This window comes from Tenebrio molitor, chromosome 8 (assembly GCF_963966145.1).
Source record: "Tenebrio molitor chromosome 8, icTenMoli1.1, whole genome shotgun sequence".
In the NCBI taxonomy this organism is placed as follows: Eukaryota; Metazoa; Arthropoda; class Insecta; order Coleoptera; family Tenebrionidae; genus Tenebrio; species Tenebrio molitor.
The window spans coordinates 2,493,378-2,512,875 of NC_091053.1; the positions used below are offsets into that span (position 1 = coordinate 2,493,378).

The window sequence follows — 19,498 nt, forward strand, 5'->3', positions numbered from 1 at the left end:
CACCAATTTTTTCCAACCCGCCAGGGGAAAACGTCAACATAATGGATTCTTTTCCTTATCAAAGGAAAACAAATCGAACTGGTTTGCAAAACGTCCACAATTTTTGCAAGGAACGGTGCCGGAACTGTTCGGTTTGTTTTATTTTACTTCACCAACAACAGTTAATGCCGTTGTGAGTTATTTCACGCGAGGAGTTGTTTTGAAAGTTCGCCTTAAATTGTTGTGATTTCGACGGCAACTTCCCAAGTTTTCATTTGACGAACAGCCGGTTTCGTTTTATTTAGTTAATTCCGCTCGGTGCTCGTTTCAGCTCGTCCGCACTTCGCTTTGCAATAAATTGTTCCACTTGTAATTTGTTGTCTAATAAAGCATCCAAACACAATTACGATTTTGTCGTAACCTTTAAACCCTTTTCTGTGATTATACAGGGTGTTATTGAAACTTGTACAGATATTTTAACCACGACCTACTAACTTCATGCAGAACTCGGAAAAAATATCTAAAAAATTCTATGTCAAATAATAAAATGACATTTATTTTTTGAGCTACAATTTTTTTAATTTGCTTTTTGTCTTCTACGTTGTCCTACAACCTTGTATGTAAATTTTCGGCACATTTTAAAAATACACCCTGTATATCATGTTTTATAAATGTCATTTAATTTTTTGACATAGGAATTTTTTTGATATTTTTTCCGAGTTCTACATGAAGCCAGTAGCTCGTGGTTAAAATATCTGTACAACTTTCAATAACACCCTGTATAAATGCGAGTAGAAGTGAGACTTTTTCTGCTGAGTCCAGAGATTGAAGACCGAGGTCCCAACTGAGCCCCGGACTACCAAATGCACTAGCATATTGTTCCTTTGCGCAATAACTCCCTTTCTTTTCGCCCGTTCCAGGTCCAGGTCCCCATCGTGAGCAACGACCGCTGCAAGAGCATGTTCCTCCGCGCCGGAAGACACGAATTCATCCCGGAGATCTTCCTATGCGCGGGCCACGAGACCGGCGGTCGAGACTCCTGCCAAGGAGACTCGGGGGGTCCACTGCAGGTGCGCGGCAAGGACGGCCACTACTTCCTCGCCGGGATCATCTCCTGGGGCATCGGATGCGCCGAAGCGAACCTCCCCGGGGTCTGCACCAGGATCTCCAAGTTCGTACCTTGGATCCTGAAGCACGTGACCTAACTTTAACTAAAACTAGTTAGATTATCGAATTGGGCGCACTTGTACATAAGACAGTGTATATTTTGTTAATATTTAATTTAACTCAGATATGTATAGTCGCAATTATTGTTTTCTGTTTAACTGTTATCCTGTAAGTGTATTTTATAATTTATTAACTTGTAGTTAGGTAAATAATGTGATATTTAGTTAACGTAATTAAACGACGATTCATTTCGGTGTACTTTAACAGGTGTGTAAATATTTGTAGTGTTATCGAGGCTCGCAGATTTAGAAATCCGAGTCTGCAACGAAATATCGTGCGTGAAAGAGACGCTGATGTAATTGCATTGTCCTTGTGAGTCCTTCACGACAGTCGAAACGTACAAAATGTCAGACTCCAGACTTCGATTCATTTTTAAGACCGACCGGATTGGTTAAGCACAGTTAATTATTGAATTTTCGAGGGAAAATTTAATTTTTTAACGAAATTAATAGAACCCGCAGGGGCCTCCACCCCTGTTTGAACAGATCCGGTGCCGCAACCCGTAAACATCCACCGAATTTCGTCGACTTATCCCGCCCCCATCTCGCCACATAAAGAACTAACATTTTAACGACTATCTCGACATTAATTTATTCCATGTTGAATAAACCGCCCCCAGTACGAGGCCTAATATAGGGATACAGCGTTTATAAACGGATTATTCGGAATGAGGAAATTAAGAACCGCCGTGCGGTGAGCAGAACGACGATCGTCATCTCCTGGGAGACGATGCAAAAGAGAAAACAATTTTTTCGTGAGGCTCAGAACGCGGCGGACTTGTTCCTGAATTGAGTCGAATTAACGCAGATTGTTTGATATTATGTGATTTTCCAGTCATTTGTGATTAAGCGCTAGGATTAAGACAGTTTTGGAGATTATTCGAGCGGAGCACTTCTGCAAAACGTAGATTAAGATGATGTAGCAATATTGCATTCATAATCATTTTAATACTAATCAGGGCTAATCGTTAAGTTTAATTGAATTAATTTATCAGCGTAGGAGTAATGTAATCATAGTTTTGTATATATCGCCTCTTGTTAAAGTTATGTCGCTAGCTATTATTATATTGTTTAATTTTGTACTTTCCCAAAGATTTATTAAAATATTTCCACAAATCGCGCCTCTAGTTTTTACCCCCAAAGCACAGAACTCGTTCAATTCCTCTCTATTTTATTGCACTACTACTTCGAAGTGAGCTCTTAAATGCAATTGTTGCATTTGATTGCATCGAGACAATGGGGCCCCAGTGCATCAATTCAAATCCAGGTGCAAAACTATTACTCTTTGATTGCTTTCAGCATATTTTTTGTTGCGAAATTGTCGTAATTGCGTCGAGTTAATCGTTTTTGTCGACGTTTTTGTACCAATTTAGTGAAAAAAAGTTTCGGAAGAGAATCAAATCTGAAACGAACTTACCGATTTTAATCGATGCACCAATAGAACAGCGAAGAAACGAATCTTTTAAATTTTAATCATTTAAAGAATGACAGTCATCCAGAAATGTCACTAGGTGTTGCCAACCCTAAAAAGTATACATAACCCTAGTTTTGTTACTGTTTGTGTTCAAACGTTCGCCAAGAATTGCGTCACGTTTTAGTAACAAATTCAAACAAATTATAATAATTGTTTAAAAGTTTCTAATTTAACCTGACCCCTGACCCGTCCTGTTCTGATTTTGGTTTCCAGGTAAGAAACTCCAATTATAATTTAGTCCGATGGAAAGTATAAACAATGTAAAAATTTGTTTGGTTATAGATAATATAGTTTATCTATCGGCAAATTATCAAAGAATTGTTGAAATGTTTTAATTTGACAAGCCGAGCAGTGAAACACAACGTATTCTGTGTATTAAATCGCAAAGTGAGAAATTCGTTCGTGTTTTGGAAGTAAGGTTATGTTCATCGAATGGACCTTAGATAAGGAATGGACTATTCAGGACACGGAATCTTGGTCAACATTTTTTAGACATTTCTAAAAAAAATGATGTAAACCAACCATTAAAAATCACTTTGAAGTTTTTCTTGTGACAGCAAAAAAGCATGGAAATGGCATTATCGAGTCAAAAGTTGGATTATGTTCAGTAAAGGCCAGTTCACACATATTTGTCAGTTACATGTCAGTTGTGGCCAAGATTCCATGTCCGGAATAGGACATTTTTATTTTTTCGAAGTAAAATTAATACTCCCTCTGATTCTCCTTACAGATTCGTTAGAAGATACAATCGATTATAAAAAAAGACATCAAGACGTATTTCCTTTTTGTAAATATTAAGATTTCAAAGTTAAGCTAGACTGCGTAAATATAACCTAACTAATTTTCTTAACTTTGCAAGTTTCTTGTTGCCAACTTTAAAAAGTATAACCCTAGTTTTGTTACTCTTTGTGTTCAAACGATTCGCCATGAATTGTGTCGCATTTTAGTAACAAATTATAAAAATTGTTTAAAAGTCTCAATCTGAACCTGACCTGATCCGTCCTGTGATGGTTTTTCTTTTCAGGTAAGAAACCCTAACTACGGGGTGATCAAAAAGGACTGTTTAAGTTGGTAACACTGAATTGTATTTTAAATCGTATAACAGGAGTAACTTTCGGTTGTTGATGGCTTGTCGTTGTTAATGCTATACCTACATCAGATATTTGTCAAATAAACCAACAAAACATATCCGGTTGCAGTGTTATAAATAACCGAATTAAAAAAATTTCGTAATTGTATTGCCAACTTAAACAGTCCTTTTTGATCACCCGGTATAATTTAGTCCGATGGAAATTGTAAACAATGTAAAGATTTGTTTGGTTATAATATTGTTTATCTGTCGCCAAATTATTAAATAATTGTTGAAATGTTTTAATTTGACAAGCGGAGCAGTGAAACATAACGTATTCTGTATATTACAATCGCAAAGTGAGAAATTCGTTAGTTTTTGGAAGTAAGGTTATGTTCATCGAATGGACATTTTTATTTTTTCGAAACAAAATTAATACTCCCTCTGATTCCCCTTACAGATTCGTAAGAAGATACATCGATTATAAAAAAAGACATCAAGACGTGTTTCCTTTTTGTAAATATTGAGATTTCAAAGTTAAGCTAGATTGCGTAAATATAACCTAACTAATTTACTCGACTTTGCAAGTTTCTTGTTGCCAATTTTAAAAAGTATAACCCTAGTTTTGTTACTCTTTGCGTTCAAATGATTCGCCAAGAATTGCCTCGCGTTTTAGTAACAAATTATAAAAATTGTTTAAAATCTCAATCTGAACCTGACCTGATTTGATCCGTCCTGTGACGATTTTGCTTTCCAGGTAAGAAACCCTAACTATAATTTAGTCCGTTCTCCGTTTGAAATTGTAAACAATGTAAAGATTTGTTTGGTTATAATATTGTTAATCTGTCGCCAAATTATCGAAGAATTGTTGAAATGTTTTAATTTGACAAGCAGAGCAGTAAAACATAACGTATTCTGCATATTACAATCACAAAGTGAGAAATTCGTTCGATCTTTGGAAGTAAGGTTATGTTCATCGCATGGACAATTTGATTTTTTCGAAATAAAATTAATACTCCCTCTGATTCCCCTTACAGATTCGTAAGAAGATAAATCGATTATAAAAAAAGACCTCAAGACATGTTTCCTTTTTGTAAATATTGAGACTTCAAAGTTAAGCTAGAATGCGTAAATATAACCTAACTAATTTACTTAACTTTGCAAGTTTCTTGTTGCCAACTTTAAAAAGTATAACCCTAGTTTTGTTACTTACTCTTTGTGTTCAAACGATTCGCCAAGAATTGTGTCGCGTTTTAGTAACAAATTATGTATAAAAATTGTTTAAAACTCTCAAATTGAATCTGACCTGACCTGACCCTCCTGTAATGATTTTGCTTTCAAGGTAAGAAACTCCAATTATAATTTAATCTCATGCAAATTGTAAAAAATGTAAAAAAATTTTTGGTTATAATCTTGACTATCGGTCGCCAAATTATCCAAAAAATTGTAGAAATGTTTTAATTTGACAAGCGGGGCATCGAAAATTAACGTATTCTGCATATTACAATCACAAAGTGAGAAATTCGTTCATTCTTTGGAAGTGAGGTTATGTTCCTGGCATGGACATTTGTTTTTCTAAATAAAATTAATACCTGCTTCCTCTGATTCCCCTTACAGATTCGTAAATAGAATCAGATCATAAAAAAATATCAAGACGTGTTTCTTTTTCGTAAAGATTGAGGCGTCAGAGTTAAGCTAGACTGCGTAAACATAACCTAACTAATTTACTCAACTTTGCAATTTTTTTTTTGAATTTATGCTTTTATTTGTTAAAAACCAAACAAACGTAAATAAAATGTTGGAATTACTTAAGTAAATGATGGTTCAATACATGTTTCAATCTTGCAAAATATGATAAAAAATATTTAGGTTCAGAAAAGCGCCGAGTTTTATGTTTCAGTTTATTTTTATTCTGGAACTTCCATGTTTTCTCGACACACAGAAAATCTGCTGCGCGACATATTCGTCACGACTCCAAGTAAATTGTCATGTTTCATTTGAACAAAGAATAATTACCTTGTCGATTGTCGCCTTCTTCTCATTCTTACCTCTCGCTGCCATCTCAAACAAACACTCCACTTTAACTCAATAACAACATTACACTCCGCCGTCTTTATTATTCAAATTTTGTCCGTAATTAACACAATCGACGCGTTCACGAACCAAAACGCTCAACTCAAATTATCACTCGCCCCTATCAATTAAAACGTCCAAAAGAAACCCTCCCCCGTCGATGCAAAAACCCAAAGATGTAAATTGTACCACGACAAAACTCTTTTCCGAACGGCAACGCTGACTACGCTTTGATTGCACCATTTTTATCTCTTCGTTCTGATCACTTCTTAACAACTTTTCCAATTTGTATTCTGGAATTGTCTCGGCCTGCGCCACACTTCTCACCGTTTATTTCACCCTGGAAAAAATGTCTTTCTGGATGCAAACTCGCAATCGACATCCCATCGAATAAAATTAATTAAGCTGTCACCCACAAGAATTCCAACGATATTGATTTCACATCCGATAACAAATTTCTTTCCATGTTATTTCATTTAAACCCGGCGCAAAAAAGTAATGATGAGCAAAGGGGTGATAAAATGACAGACGTGGTGGTTATTTCCGTGAAATATTTATTTAAAAACAGTTAAATCTCTTCTAGCTACACTGTTACAATAAAATCCATTTTGAAAGCAAGTAACAAAAAATAAATACGTCTTTTACATGAATGCACAATAGAAAAACTCTAGTCCAGCTCGAGACAAAGTGAGTCGGTCGATAATCAAGAATTTTATTGTCCACGTCTAGAAACACAATTCCTACGGTAAATCATGTGTTCCGTATTAACAAGTGCCTATTGTCATGCAGGTACAACAATTGTTAACGAATCAGTTGAGACAAACGAAACAAGACTAAAACATTAAACATTCAATATACAAATATGCATTATTGATTGTACTAATCAAATAATATTTTTACATCGCTCGATTAAATCTTTTATCACTGTTTATTGTTTGCTCATTTGGATGACTTTGAAGCGCTTCTTTTTCGACGGTTTCGTGCTCCTTTCGGTCTTTGATTCTTCGTTGATGTCTTTGACGGTCGGATCGATGATTGGCGTCCGGAGGGAGGAACACTGCAAACTGACAAGTCTCGGATCGGGAACTATCGATAGCTGTTCCAAATCTCCCTATAATGACAAACAGAGGCAATTTATCAGATGTGACACACAAAGGATACATTTTTTCGCATATCCTTTTGTTGTTTTTCACAGACATTTCGGAATTCACCCTGACGCAGAAACGTCGAGCTCCTTCCACATTCTTATGTAAATCTAGTCGGGACGCACAATATCTATTAAGGGAATATTTATAGGTGGAGATGTCTGCCAACTCGTCTCCGGCGACGCCACATTGGCTCCAATAACACCAAACCGTTTCTCTCGTCCGTCGAAAACACTGAAATCCTCGAAACGTCCATTCGGGTCACCGGATTTGGCCCCAATCGAACTTGTCTGGACCATACAGTTTCGTTTGTAGAAATAAAAATGATTTGGAATTCCGGATTTGGCTCCAGTTGAACCTGTCTGGACCATCCTGTGTCGAGTTCTGTGCGCCCCCTGCCGTAAAGATCACGAACCGACCACCCCGACCCCAGAACCGTCGACCTAATTCAAAGGGATATAACACTAAGCTCCTGGGATAACGTTAATTACCGTAAACAGATAACCGATGATCAGGTCGGAGTCGTCGGGTATGTCGAGGGTGTGAGACCTCAAAATGTCAGTCCTGGACCACTCGCAGTCCACATAACTGTCCACGACGCTGTCGTCTCGGATGCTGCAACCGAAACGCTGTCAATTCGGAGATCCCTCCGACGGGGACTTCCCCTACCTTATCGCTATTTGATGCCATTGTCCGTCGCCCAGCTGGGTCGGTATCCGGACCACGTCGGTCCCGTTCGACGCGGCGTGGATCAGTTTCAAATCAATTCCTGCTATCTCCAAGGATAAATAGGTGTCCTGGCGGCGGCGCGAACGCAAACTGAATATCGTGCCCATCGTGCTCTGCTGCGTCACACACAACGGAAAACAAACGTATTAAAGAGACAAACGTATTAAAGAGGAGCTCCGAGGCTCAACAAAAAAAAAAACAAAACAAAAAAAAAAATTCGGTCCGAAAAGTGTTCTGCCCGCGGAACCTGTCAAACCATGTACTCTTGGAATAAATGCAAGACAGATTTTAATTTGATTGGACCATTTTAATTAAAAAATTGTTTGGTAAAACTGTAATGAGGAGAATGTTGGTTGGTGTTTTGGTAACGAGTGCAAGCAGAATTTGCTCATGTTATCCAATTATCGTAGTGAAAATGGTGGATGCGCCGGGTTAGGTCCATTAATTTAATTGGGATGGAAATCTGTTGAACCGTATAGTGTGAATTAACATTATTAGTGTGAGAGGTATGAAGAGGCAGCAAGAAGATGTGAATTTCCTTTTGCACGTTAGTGAGTGAAAAGTAGTTTTCCGTTTGGAAAGAAAAGTGTAGTTCGCTGCAAGACACATTCCTTTAGCGACGTCGCATCAGCGAAGAATAATAAGAGAATAAAGGCGAAAAAACAGCGACGTCAGGAGGATGATTGATGGTGGCGAAAGAACAAGGCGAAGGACAATATTGCAAAAACGGGGTGCATGTGTAGAGTTCCTTTATCGGCGGTAATAGAATAGACTAAGAAAAGGGAAACATAAAATTCAATGAAGATAAATCGGCCGACGGGACACTTACATTCTGCACCCTCAAAGTGACGAACAGGGCGAACTCCCTCGGAAAGGGTCGAATCTTGGCGTCGGGAAAGAGCTGCATAGACGGCACCCATATATAGGAATTGGGTTTGAGACGCCAAGCGGTCGGCCTGTTCGGCACCGTCTGCCAACGATCCTTCGAGGGGTGGAAAAAGCGGCTCTCTTCCAGCGCCAGAGGGTTCACCGTTTCGTCGCATCTGAAAAGGAAATCATTAATACGTCTGGCGAGGCTCAAAGAGTCGCTTTTAATCAGACCCGATTCGGGATTTTTGATGAGAATGAGCTATTACGGGATCTCCGAATCGCGATTTTTGTTTGTGGGATTTTTCGCCTCGATTCTTTGTCGAGATCAAACGAGCGCTTGAAAAAAACTGAAGAAGTGACTGAAACTCCAAAATCAACTAAGTGGAAGGTTCTGAAATCTGGACCGCAATAAGAAATGTTTAAATACCATTTCTGAATCTTCAGTAATTTGCCGACAGCAAAACGTTCCAACCCTCATAAAAGTATTAGTACGTTATAAAATGCTGCATAAGTCGAGCTAGGTGTACAGTAAACTAGAGTAGTGGTCATGGCTCAGGGGCTAGATACTGGCTCATCACCCATACCGCTCGGGTTCGATTCCCGGTGAAAACATTAGGTTTTTTTTCAAATCAGTACCATCTTTCGGAGGAGATGTAAAGCTGTCGGTCCCGGATATTACTTAGTAGTGATCGTTAGGTCATGTAATAGTTGCATTTTACAGCCGGGACTAATAAATGACGTTTGTTAGATTTCTTTTTTTTTTTAATTTGGAAGAAATGTCTTCTTGGAAGTTGATGGTGGCAAAAATGAGAATCACAGCGACTGGAGCATGCAGTTCAAAAGCGCGCCCTCCTCAGGGAGCCGTCGCGCCACCCCAACCTCGCCTCTCGTCTCGGCAAATTTCACTTTCACCCCCAACGAACAAAAACCCAAATTGAAGCGTCAGGGCAGCATCCAGCCGGAGCCATTTGTACAACACAAATCCCCATTTTTATTACAAAACAGTCCAATTTATTATCTACTTAACGTCGCCGTAACCCCAACAGACCCCCGGAAAAAAACGTGCGCCGCTCCTCGAGCGCAACGAGTGCTCGTTTTTCCCTTTTTTCTCTTCTCATTGTCGTCGTCAGGCAAACAAGTTAAGCCGGAACGCTTAACAAAAGCAAATCCGAGACGGGGCACAAAGACGACTCTAAACATAATTAAGCCTTAATATAATGTAAGACCTACCCGAATAGATTACAGTGTCGCTGCTCCACGTTGAATCCGGGACAGTCGGCGGCGAGGCAGTGGCGGGTCCGCTGTTGGATTCCGGAGGAGCAGCTCACGCTGCAGGACGACCAGTCGCTCCACGAGCTCCAGCCTGGAAGTCGACCGGAAATGGGATTAGTGCACGCACAATACACTCACCCGGAGGATTACTACGGATACGAACGGGGGATTTCTTGGGGGGTGCGGATAAATTATTCCCTTAACTCTTGCCGAGTTGACGCGCCGACGACAAAGAGGGCTGGAGCGAGAGGCGATGATGCGGTCGCAAGAACACGCCCTAAGTAAGGGTGCCGATTAATAACGGGGGTAAATAGAGCGAAGAAGTGTTAAGTGGGAACAACTCAAATCACTCAATTAACCCGAAGAAAAACTCGACCCCCACCTACAAACCCGATCTCATAATTTCGCAATTTATCACCAAATTAAACAAAAGAGGCAACTTGCAAACGTAAAAGATCTAGGACAGTACCGTCATATCAATATTTTCAAGTCTTGACTCGATTTTTTTTTTTTTTTTTTTTAGTGATGAGGCCTGGTTTCACGCCTCATATTTTAATCTGAAAGCCTCCACTGGTACGAGGTTATCAGAATTATAAGCGGCAAATGTCCTGCGACGTTAGAAACACTCGTAATCCTGTACAAATCTTGAAACTTTCCCAGAGCCATAATTTCATAATCCCAATAACTGAGCAACCCTCGCCTGAGACCTCTTCACCGACACAATAAACCTCTCGAATACAAAACACAACGAGCCACGGACAAAGCAACAAACTAGATTAATTATTTTTCGTTTGGTTTCGTTAAATCGGGACCGTTGTAAGCGTCGCTTGATGAAATTTACTTAACCCACTAAGACGAACAATGTCACACAAAGACGGGACGAAACGCGAAGTTTTCCTTCTCCTCCTCAGGCAATATTTTTAATTTAAACAGACCGAAACGTAGGTACAAAACGAGTTAAAACACCATCTTACACGACCGCTACAACTGTGCTTTTTAAAGCTCTCGTAAATTATTTCGTTAAGTCTCTTCCGGGGGCGGCGCTACATTGCGTTTTAATTGGGACAAATTTAATTTATGGACAAAGGAGGGATTAGCTAGGGCACAAAATTAGTTACAGTTAATTTTTTTAATTGAAGGCCAATTTTCTGGCGCGAAGTGTGAGGATTGTTTTCAATTAGCAAATTAAATCACAATGGTAAATCCGGCAAATCTTTGTAATACAGAAATTACAAAAGCTCTTCTCGTGATATGTTTCTTCTCTTGATTCCTAGGTGAAGAGTTATTGTAAATTATTGTAAGTAGTAGTAACAATACTTCTTTATTAAATAAACTTATTTCTTCTGTCAAATGTTAATAATAATTGGAGATATCGCTCAAAACTTAAATAAAAAAAACGGTAATTGTTCACTTTAACTACTTCTGGAATTTTCGCGTTTTTTCTGGCTAGACAGCCTCAGAGGGTCCTCCTAGATCGTGTCCCACCATTGAAATCTTGTGCAAATGCCTTTTTTTAATCTCTTGTTGTATTTCAAGGTCGCGTCAAGGTCGCGCCAAGTCTTAGTATAACTAAAGGGTAAGGAAAATTTTCATTTGCACAAGGTTTGACTGATGGGAAACAATGTAGAAGGACGTCCTGAGGCTGTCTAGCCAGAAAAAACGCGGAAATTCCAGAACTAGTTAAAGTGAACAATTACCAAAAAAACTATATACAAGGTGTTTTTGAAATGTGTGCACAAATTTTAACCACAAGCTACTGGCTTCATGTAGAACTCGGAAAAAATATCTAAAAAATTCTATGTCAAAAAATTAAAATGACATTTATTTTTTGAGCTACAATTTTTTTAATTGCTTTTAGTCTTCGACGTTGTCAAACAACCTCGTAGGTAAAATTTCGGCACATTTTAAAAACACACCCTCTATAATGTCATTTTATTTTTTGACATAGAAATTTTTTAAATATTTTTTCCGAGTTCTACATGAAGCCAGTAGCGCGTGATTAAAATTTGTGCACGCATTTCAAAAACACCCTGTATGTACTACAGCTCGACAAAAACAGCTTGGCACATGTATGTTCAGCAGATTTGCTTCATTGGGTGTACCATACCTACAACCCTAGCCACATCTTTGTCTTACTCGTTTCCTGTTATGCGCATTTCATGTGCCAAGCTGTTTTTGTTCCGGTTAAAAACATTCCTGATTTATGAATAGTGTTGGAAAGTTTAGTTGAAACGAGAATTATTTTTAGTGATGAAACAAACACATCGTAATCCCAGCGCAAATGATTGTGTATTCATCATCTAATTACGCAGTACGTATCCGGCAAACACAAATTTTAATTTATGATGTTAATTTTAATGAACACCGACAGCAGGATTAAATATGCAAAGTATTTGTGTGCGTTCGTGATCCACAGTGCAAATAATTACGAAACGTTTCCGAAAAAGCTTTGTTGCACCGAAATTAATTCCGTGATATCCGACAAAGACAAAAATCCGCGCGCTGTAGCTCAACAAATAATTTAATTTAAGACAATCAGTCAAAAGTGCAGGGCGAAGACAAGAAAACGTCGACATCGCCGACAATTAATTCCGATTCAGCGTTTTATAATTCGGCGTCGTTTCCTGTTTTCTCCTGGAATTAGGCGCCTCAAGGATACATAAATGGGTCAAAGGATCAACGAATTGCGAGGGAGCTCGCCATTATATCAGACTGATACGCGACGTAAAGAATATCTAAAGCGACAACTTTCACGTTCCGAATGTCATAATAAATCTGCGTTCCTTAAAAGCACATCCATTTTCGTCCTGGCTACAATCAGATTTTTTCCGTGATGAATAAAACGTCATTCCTGGGTGGGTGCTTGCTTAAGTCATTTTTCGCGGCGGCGGCAAAGCGACGGCGACGTCGCCTCCGAATGAGGTTATTCCACTTTTGATCATTTCTTGTCGGGGAAAATTGAAAGAGCCACGCCAGGAGTGAGATTTATATTACACTTCGATAATGTTAAAACGTAACCCGGTTGTGTGTACAGTGGAAAGCTCTCCGATGAGCTTTTGTCTAGGAAAAACAAAAGGTGGTTTTTATCGCGGAGGAAACAATGGAGAAGTGGGTTTTTCGAGGCGACAATAGGGCGAGATCTAGTTTTATTCCTTTTGCACCTCTAGACGCAGTTAAATTTTATTCTGTTCCGTTTAAAGAAAATACCACAGTTTTGACGTCTTTTGTCTCGAGCAGTAATCATTTCAATACACTCCAAGCATTATTCAAGCGGAAGTGTGAGGAGGAAGTTTGTGCAGGAGCGTCAGACTTGTTGATTTTCTATTACCATACAAATGTAATCCATGTCTCTGATAACACACGAGTGCGTTCAGATTCAATGTAGGTATACAGTGGTGGGACGTATGTTGCAGACTAAACAACCTGCGCATCTTCAAATCCCGTCGAATGTATTGAAGGGATTAAAATCATTTTGATCCCTCGCGTAATTATTCCCCTCGCTGCAATAGACTAGGAATAAAATACAGGGTGTTTTTGAAATGCGGGCACAAATTTTAACCACGAGCTACTGGCTTCATGTAGAACTCGGAAAAATATTTAAAATATTCTGTCAAAAAATAAAATGACATTTATTTTTTCTACGTTGTCAAACAACCTCGTAGGTAAAATTTCGGCACATTTTAAAAATACACCTGTATATCATATTTTACAAAACGTACACCAATGCGGTTTCCTTGTTTTAAAGCATATTTCCTATAGGTTACTTCGCATTGGCGTACATTTTATGAAACATGATATACAGGGTGTATTTTTAAAATGTGCCGAAATTTTACCTACGGGGTTGTAAGACAACGTAGAAAACTAAAAGCAATTTAAAAAAATTGTAGCTCAAAAAATAAATGTCATTTTATTTTTTGACATAGCCAGTAGCTCGTTATTAAAATTTGTGCACGCATTTCAAAAACACCCTGTATATTGGTATCTAATAATACTTCAACTAGTTCCTATTTCTTCCAGATATCATTTCCTTCACACTTTGTAGACCAAAGTATCTAGCGATACAGATGACAAGGAATTGAAGAAGATGTATTTAGATTATTTAGTGATCAAGCTTGGAAAAATTTGTTGATTTGATGCTTGAGCTTTTTTGCTGCGAATGACAATTTGAAGAGCGCCCATTACCCATAACGGCGCTTGTTATCTCCAACGCCGCAATTATGAAATTTCTTTTTGTGTGATCTTGAATAAAAATTCGCTTGAGAAAATGTAAAAACGGTGAAAAAGATAAAATTGCAGAGACAACTCCAAATAAACAGGATATTTGAAAGTCGCAACTGTTTATTCAGCACTTGCAAAACACACAAACACAATATCGCTCGCGAAGTCGCTATCGATCGCAATAACCGGAGAGCCCCGAAGTGGCAATAAAAAATATTTTCAATAAAATTTTATCTGTCTACATTTCAGAGGCCACGCAAACCGAAATAGCCGTAAATATGGGAAAACGAGGAAATCCGGTAATTGCACATAAGATGCAATTACCGGAGTTCCTCGGACTGGAGTGGAGAGATTTTCCGGTGCTCGTTACGAGACATTTCTTTTGGTCCAGTTCCTTTATTTTATTTTTTATCAGTGGGAACAAGCCGGAGAGCCACTCGAAGAATATTAAGTGTATCGCGACGAGGAAATGCTGGAACGTATTTCCCAAGTTGCGGCGAACGGAAAACATAATAAGAGACGTAATTAAAAAGTGAGCTTTGTGCACGGCCGTGTACACTTTTTCTTCGTACAAAGCTTCAAAGCTGATTATGCAAGACGATTTAAGTATCAGAGCTTCAATACGCGACGTATGAATCCGTGCTTTTAAATATTCTGGTTGGTTTTAAAGCTCTTTGAAAGCTTCGGACGTCAGATAAAGATGGAAATACTTGCATCAAAATTCTAACAATGAAAGTGTAAGTTTATTGGGTGCGCGCAGCGAGGCTAATAATTACATCAGGGATGAAAAGGCACTTATCTATAATCTATTTTGAGAGACTAAAATAACGCTTTGTACAAAAAATATTTTTTGCAATCGTAACTTTTGGAAAAGACTAACAGCGGAGGTTTTCCTGCAAGAATCCTGCAAGTTTCGTTATTATTTACGATACTGATACGCATTAGATCTTATACATACTGTAGCGGGGAAGAATGAAAATCGAATTTTCTTCATAAACGATTTCCATCTGGGGGAAACACTGTTTAATGGTTGCCGATTTAGCTTTGTCGGAAAACGAGAGAAATTCGAATCGTCCGCGTTTCGGAGTTTTTCCTGCTGGGGAACAAATGCGCTTCGGCAATCGAACGAGAAATGAAAAGCTCCGCTCCCGTAAAAGAAATTACTCCTTATCCGCAAAGTTACGTTATTTGAAACAAGATGAAATCATTTTTCGATTTTCCACCGAAAACAAACACACGACAGAACATTGAAGTGTTCACCGTCGGTTTCGCTATAAAACTCGTACTCGTACATTGTGCGGAGCTTTACTATTTTGACAGTTGATTTCCGACCTGGAGATTTATTCTGGTTTTCTAGCTGAAACTTTGTTATTGTTCTGTACAAATTTAATTTCTGTTCGGTGCTCGCGCTACGAAATTCGACTTTAGTGTAATGTGGATAGTTAACTGGAGCATCAACGTGACTGCCAAGGATTTAACTCATGTTCGGTGATTATTTTTCATCTAATTACCACCTAGAATGGGCAATTTTCGTCTCTGATAACACTGATTACTACATTTCTCTTAATTGGCAAATGTTTAATAGTCCAGCGCGTGAAATTTACACGAAGATACAAAACATCCTCGAGATTGTCGTGCCTCGGCCGCAAGCGACCTCGGCGACAATTTTTTACTCGATTTCGTGGCCTTGTATACAAATATCTAATATTTTTTATAGCTGTTAAAAAACGATGCTAAATATATTTCACTGTTTGTGGTGTGGTAATAATAAAAAAAGTAAAAACCGTTAAAAAAAAGTACTTTGGCGTTATGCAAATAGATACAGCGAAATAGCAGAATCATAACTGTGCATTGAAAACAATTGAAGTTATTTCGTGCTTTTGCTTTGTAAACGTCAAATTTTTGATTTGTGTTTTGATGTTGTTTGTTTTCCAAATAGCAGACAGTAGTAGAATAAATATTGTACGGAACTCATGCATAAAATGCATTTTTTACTCATGGCGTTACGATTGTGTGAAAAAAATCCTACTTTATACACTTGTTGCGTAAATTAATATTTTGCACCAGCGATTACTGTATTGTATTGTATGGCTGTTCAGAATTTAATAAGCTACGAATGACGTTCAGGTAGGACCAGCACAAATCAATATTATCTGATTATGACGTTTCTTTTGACATTTTCATCCCCTAGAGGGGTGGAAAAATCAGGAATCTCCGTTTGTACCCTGTAATCTACAATCTGTCGAAAAACTGTTCGGAATTTTTGCTCATCTGTTAGACCCGAAATCGTGATTGGATTAAAGGACGAATTCCAAGTGGAGCTTTTAAAACATCATCTGATCCGGTCACGAGAAATTTACCCTTCACAGAATGGGGCGCAACACGTCAGAAAAAAATCAATTACTGACCTAACGCTGTCCAGACCCTCTGATCGGCACTGTCGTCCCATTTGGCCACCGAAGTAGCTCTCAGTTCGTCCTTTTCTAGATTACAAAATATGATGTACTCCCTGGGGACCTCGCTACCCTCGGGGCACTCCGCCGACGGTCTCGTCACAAACGTGACATTTATTCTCCTGGAAATGCAAAATACACTCGTTACTGCCACACCACGACCTCCCACCAAAAAACAGATAATCTCGGTCGGCCTGTTTGATGCAATTCGCGATTATTTATCGGTTTAACGGGTTCAGACCTGGCTCAACACCGCGTTTATAACTCAATTAGGTTGTGCTAAAGGTCGGACCGACAAATCCCCGTTCCGATTTGCATTTTACTAATTCGAATATTTTACGAGTTTAATTTAGCACATGTATTAAAACGGAAACAATAGTACAGAGTGGCGGCGTAAATATATTATTCAATTTAATTAAATTTAGTAGAGAGTGTTGTTGTTTCACCATGTGAAAATCTACACCTTTTACAAATACATCTGTGAAACCGCTGCGGGTCTTTCTTCCAAACATGTGTAGGTAGGCTCGCACTGTCAAACATTTCCAATTTGTTCTCCAATTTGAATTTAATTAACACAAAACATATTAGCATACCAAAAAAATGCCTTTCACAGCAACAAGTAGAGAACAAAATCAAACAAGATTTATTTGGGTTTTAGGTATTGCAATTGATTGTTTGCTCTTCAGCCAAGAGAAACTTGGATTAAAATAAAAACTGAACTGTTTAGTTCGTTTTTACTTAATTGACAGAACACAGATTGTTACTTCTAGTGGTTTTCGATCTGTTGAAATACACTGACGGCTTTGGAGTAGTACCGTTATAACCCCGCTCCGACCTTCGGTAGGGACTGTCAAAGTCGAGTACTTTCAGAGGATGTGGTTTCTGTGGCAGTATTCTCTTCCTGTGGATGACTCCACAAGACTAGATGAGGAAAACTTTGAAAAAAACCACTATTCAATTATGGCCCGGCCTGGGATTTGAACCCCGAACCTCCCGAATTCAAACCGGACGCGCTTGCCATGCATCCACGGGGCTCGGTTCTTCTTGGATCTTTGTTTTTCATTTTGTTTTAAGGAAATTTTCATTGAAAGCAACCGGTTTTATGAGTACATTATGACTCGATAATATCCTTGTGTGTAATTTAGATTAGTAATTTTCTGCATTAATAGATCAAATAAAAATAAATCAAACATAAAATACTTATCATCGTTACAGTGAACTGTCGGATTGACGTTATTTTTCGCGGAATTCACCTCCAAACGTCAATAATTACTTAACAATTGTTCAAATAATCACGTTTACACGTCGATTAAAAAACCAAACGAAAAGTTCTTGGAATCTCGAGGTGCGTTATCAAATCTTGGTCCCTCTGATGGACTTTTATTTGATCTCATAAAAAATCTAAAACTGTCACTTCCATTCGAAGACTGATCCCCTAGCTTTTATCTTTTAACAAAGTGCAACACATATTGAAGGTCAGCCAATTTATTTTTCATCTCCGATCCTCAGCTCGATAAATAGCTCCTGGTGCACACGTTTCCTTCCGGAAAATTTGATCACGACGCAGATGTCTTCGTCCATTTAGATCGGGGAAAAATTGACGGATAATAACCGTCTTCACGACAAACACGAGGTCTGTTCTCTACTTCGTAAAAAAGGCAACGACAATCGGATGGGAAATGGTCGTGTTTGTTCAGTCGACGCGAGAATCAAAACAATTTTTTCGTAATTTAACACTTCCGAACCGCTTGTTTGCAAACTAAATAGAAAGAAGAGTTAATATTGGTTTTTTGGTTTTGTTTTGCGTTTTAGATTCTTCCACAAGTCGAGGACGAAAACATTTTAAATGTATGTATTTGATAAAATACGTCATTGGAGCCGGTGATCAATCATGTGATGGGCCCACATGGATCACCACTTGTTCTGTTTTGTCGACAAATACCGAAAAAATTGATACAACGTGTGCGTTTAACAAACACGCCGATCATTATCGCTTTGCGAATTTTTTGGCGACGTCACAGCAAAGCAAAGCGCTTCGATTTTCATTAACAATGTTGTTTCGTAAGTGTCTGTTGACAAGTATTGTCTGTCATGTTTTCACAATCGTCGGCTATCGGCTCGCGGTAATTAATTATTATTGAACCGAGGGAAGCGTCCGTGACCGATTTTTCCGAGCACTGATAATCCAAAAACAATATTTTCGCTTGAAACATTGTTCTTTTGACGGTTTCTCGATTCGATCATTAATTAAAAACTGGTTAAGAAGACCATAAATTTGAACATGAATATCTGATGCAGCTGTTGTTACCGCAAAAATAAATTTTAAAAAACAGTTATTTATTTATTTTCGACTACCTTCTTTTAATTTAAATAACCTCAAAATCGCATCCTCAGAGTAAGCACACTTGCCGTTGTCAAGTTGCGTTTTATTTTATTTCATCTTCGCTGTTTATGTTGCCGTTTTACCTTCTGTTGAGGTGGTAGAAATAGTTATTTACAGTAAGAGTGAGGAAAGCAAAGCTTTCGTTCACGCGAATTGCGTATTTGTCCACGAAGCGGAGCTGATTGAAATCGAATTTCAATTATGAAATGAAAACCAGTGAGTGAAAGACAGTGAGCGAAAGAGAAACAACTTTCACCTACTATGGATACAGACTCACTTTCTTGGGAGGTACCGAAAAAAGTATATTGACTTTTTGATCAGAATTTTTTACACTTTACTTTCAAGTAAACCACATCTTTTCCAAGAACCACAGGATCTGTTTCCTTAAGGAGCGGCGATTTTATGGCAGGACAAATAAATGTTTGACAGGAAGCATTTCAAATATGTGACCAAGCCCTGATTCATTTACGAAGTGCATTAACAGCGACTCCGGGGACGCAGAGTTTTGAAATAAAATTCACAACTCGAGTAGGCGGTTTAACAAAGTTTAAAAAATAAATTCGTTTTCCAACAGCAGCGACATTAGGGAAAGTTACAAAAAAATATC

The 19,498-nt window shown here is 38.4% G+C and overlaps 3 protein-coding genes across 10 annotated transcripts in view; 2 read left to right on the top strand and 1 right to left on the bottom strand.

Annotated features, from left to right (window-relative positions):
- Sb (Stubble) overlaps window positions 1-2,321 on the top strand; it is a 73,058-nt gene extending 70,737 nt beyond the window's left edge. For all 4 annotated transcript variants that reach the window (XM_069055789.1, XM_069055788.1, XM_069055790.1 and 1 more), the window contains one exon: window positions 900-2,321. In XM_069055789.1, the coding sequence (XP_068911890.1) occupies window positions 900-1,184 (285 nt within the window). In that variant the 3' untranslated portion in view covers window positions 1,185-2,321. The remainder of the gene's footprint in view (window positions 1-899) is intronic.
- A 2,654-nt stretch (window positions 2,322-4,975) lies between these two features.
- Window positions 4,976-19,498, top strand: part of LOC138137421 (carboxypeptidase N subunit 2-like) — a 34,243-nt gene continuing 19,720 nt past the window's right edge. The window contains exon 1 of the mRNA XM_069056802.1: window positions 4,976-5,090. The gene's annotated coding sequence lies outside the window, so the exon portion shown is untranslated. The remainder of the gene's footprint in view (window positions 5,091-19,498) is intronic.
- Window positions 6,356-19,498, bottom strand: part of LOC138137420 (uncharacterized) — a 143,847-nt gene continuing 130,704 nt past the window's right edge. For 3 of the 5 annotated variants that reach the window (XM_069056797.1, XM_069056794.1, XM_069056796.1), the window contains exons 3-8: window positions 16,464-16,630; window positions 9,796-9,928; window positions 8,525-8,738; window positions 7,636-7,811; window positions 7,458-7,581; window positions 6,356-6,932 (exon numbers count right to left, since the gene is read on the bottom strand). In XM_069056797.1, the coding sequence (XP_068912898.1) occupies window positions 6,750-6,932; window positions 7,458-7,581; window positions 7,636-7,811; window positions 8,525-8,738; window positions 9,796-9,928; window positions 16,464-16,630 (997 nt within the window). In that variant the 3' untranslated portion in view covers window positions 6,356-6,749. The other 2 variants (XM_069056798.1, XM_069056799.1) reach the window with 2 other exon arrangements.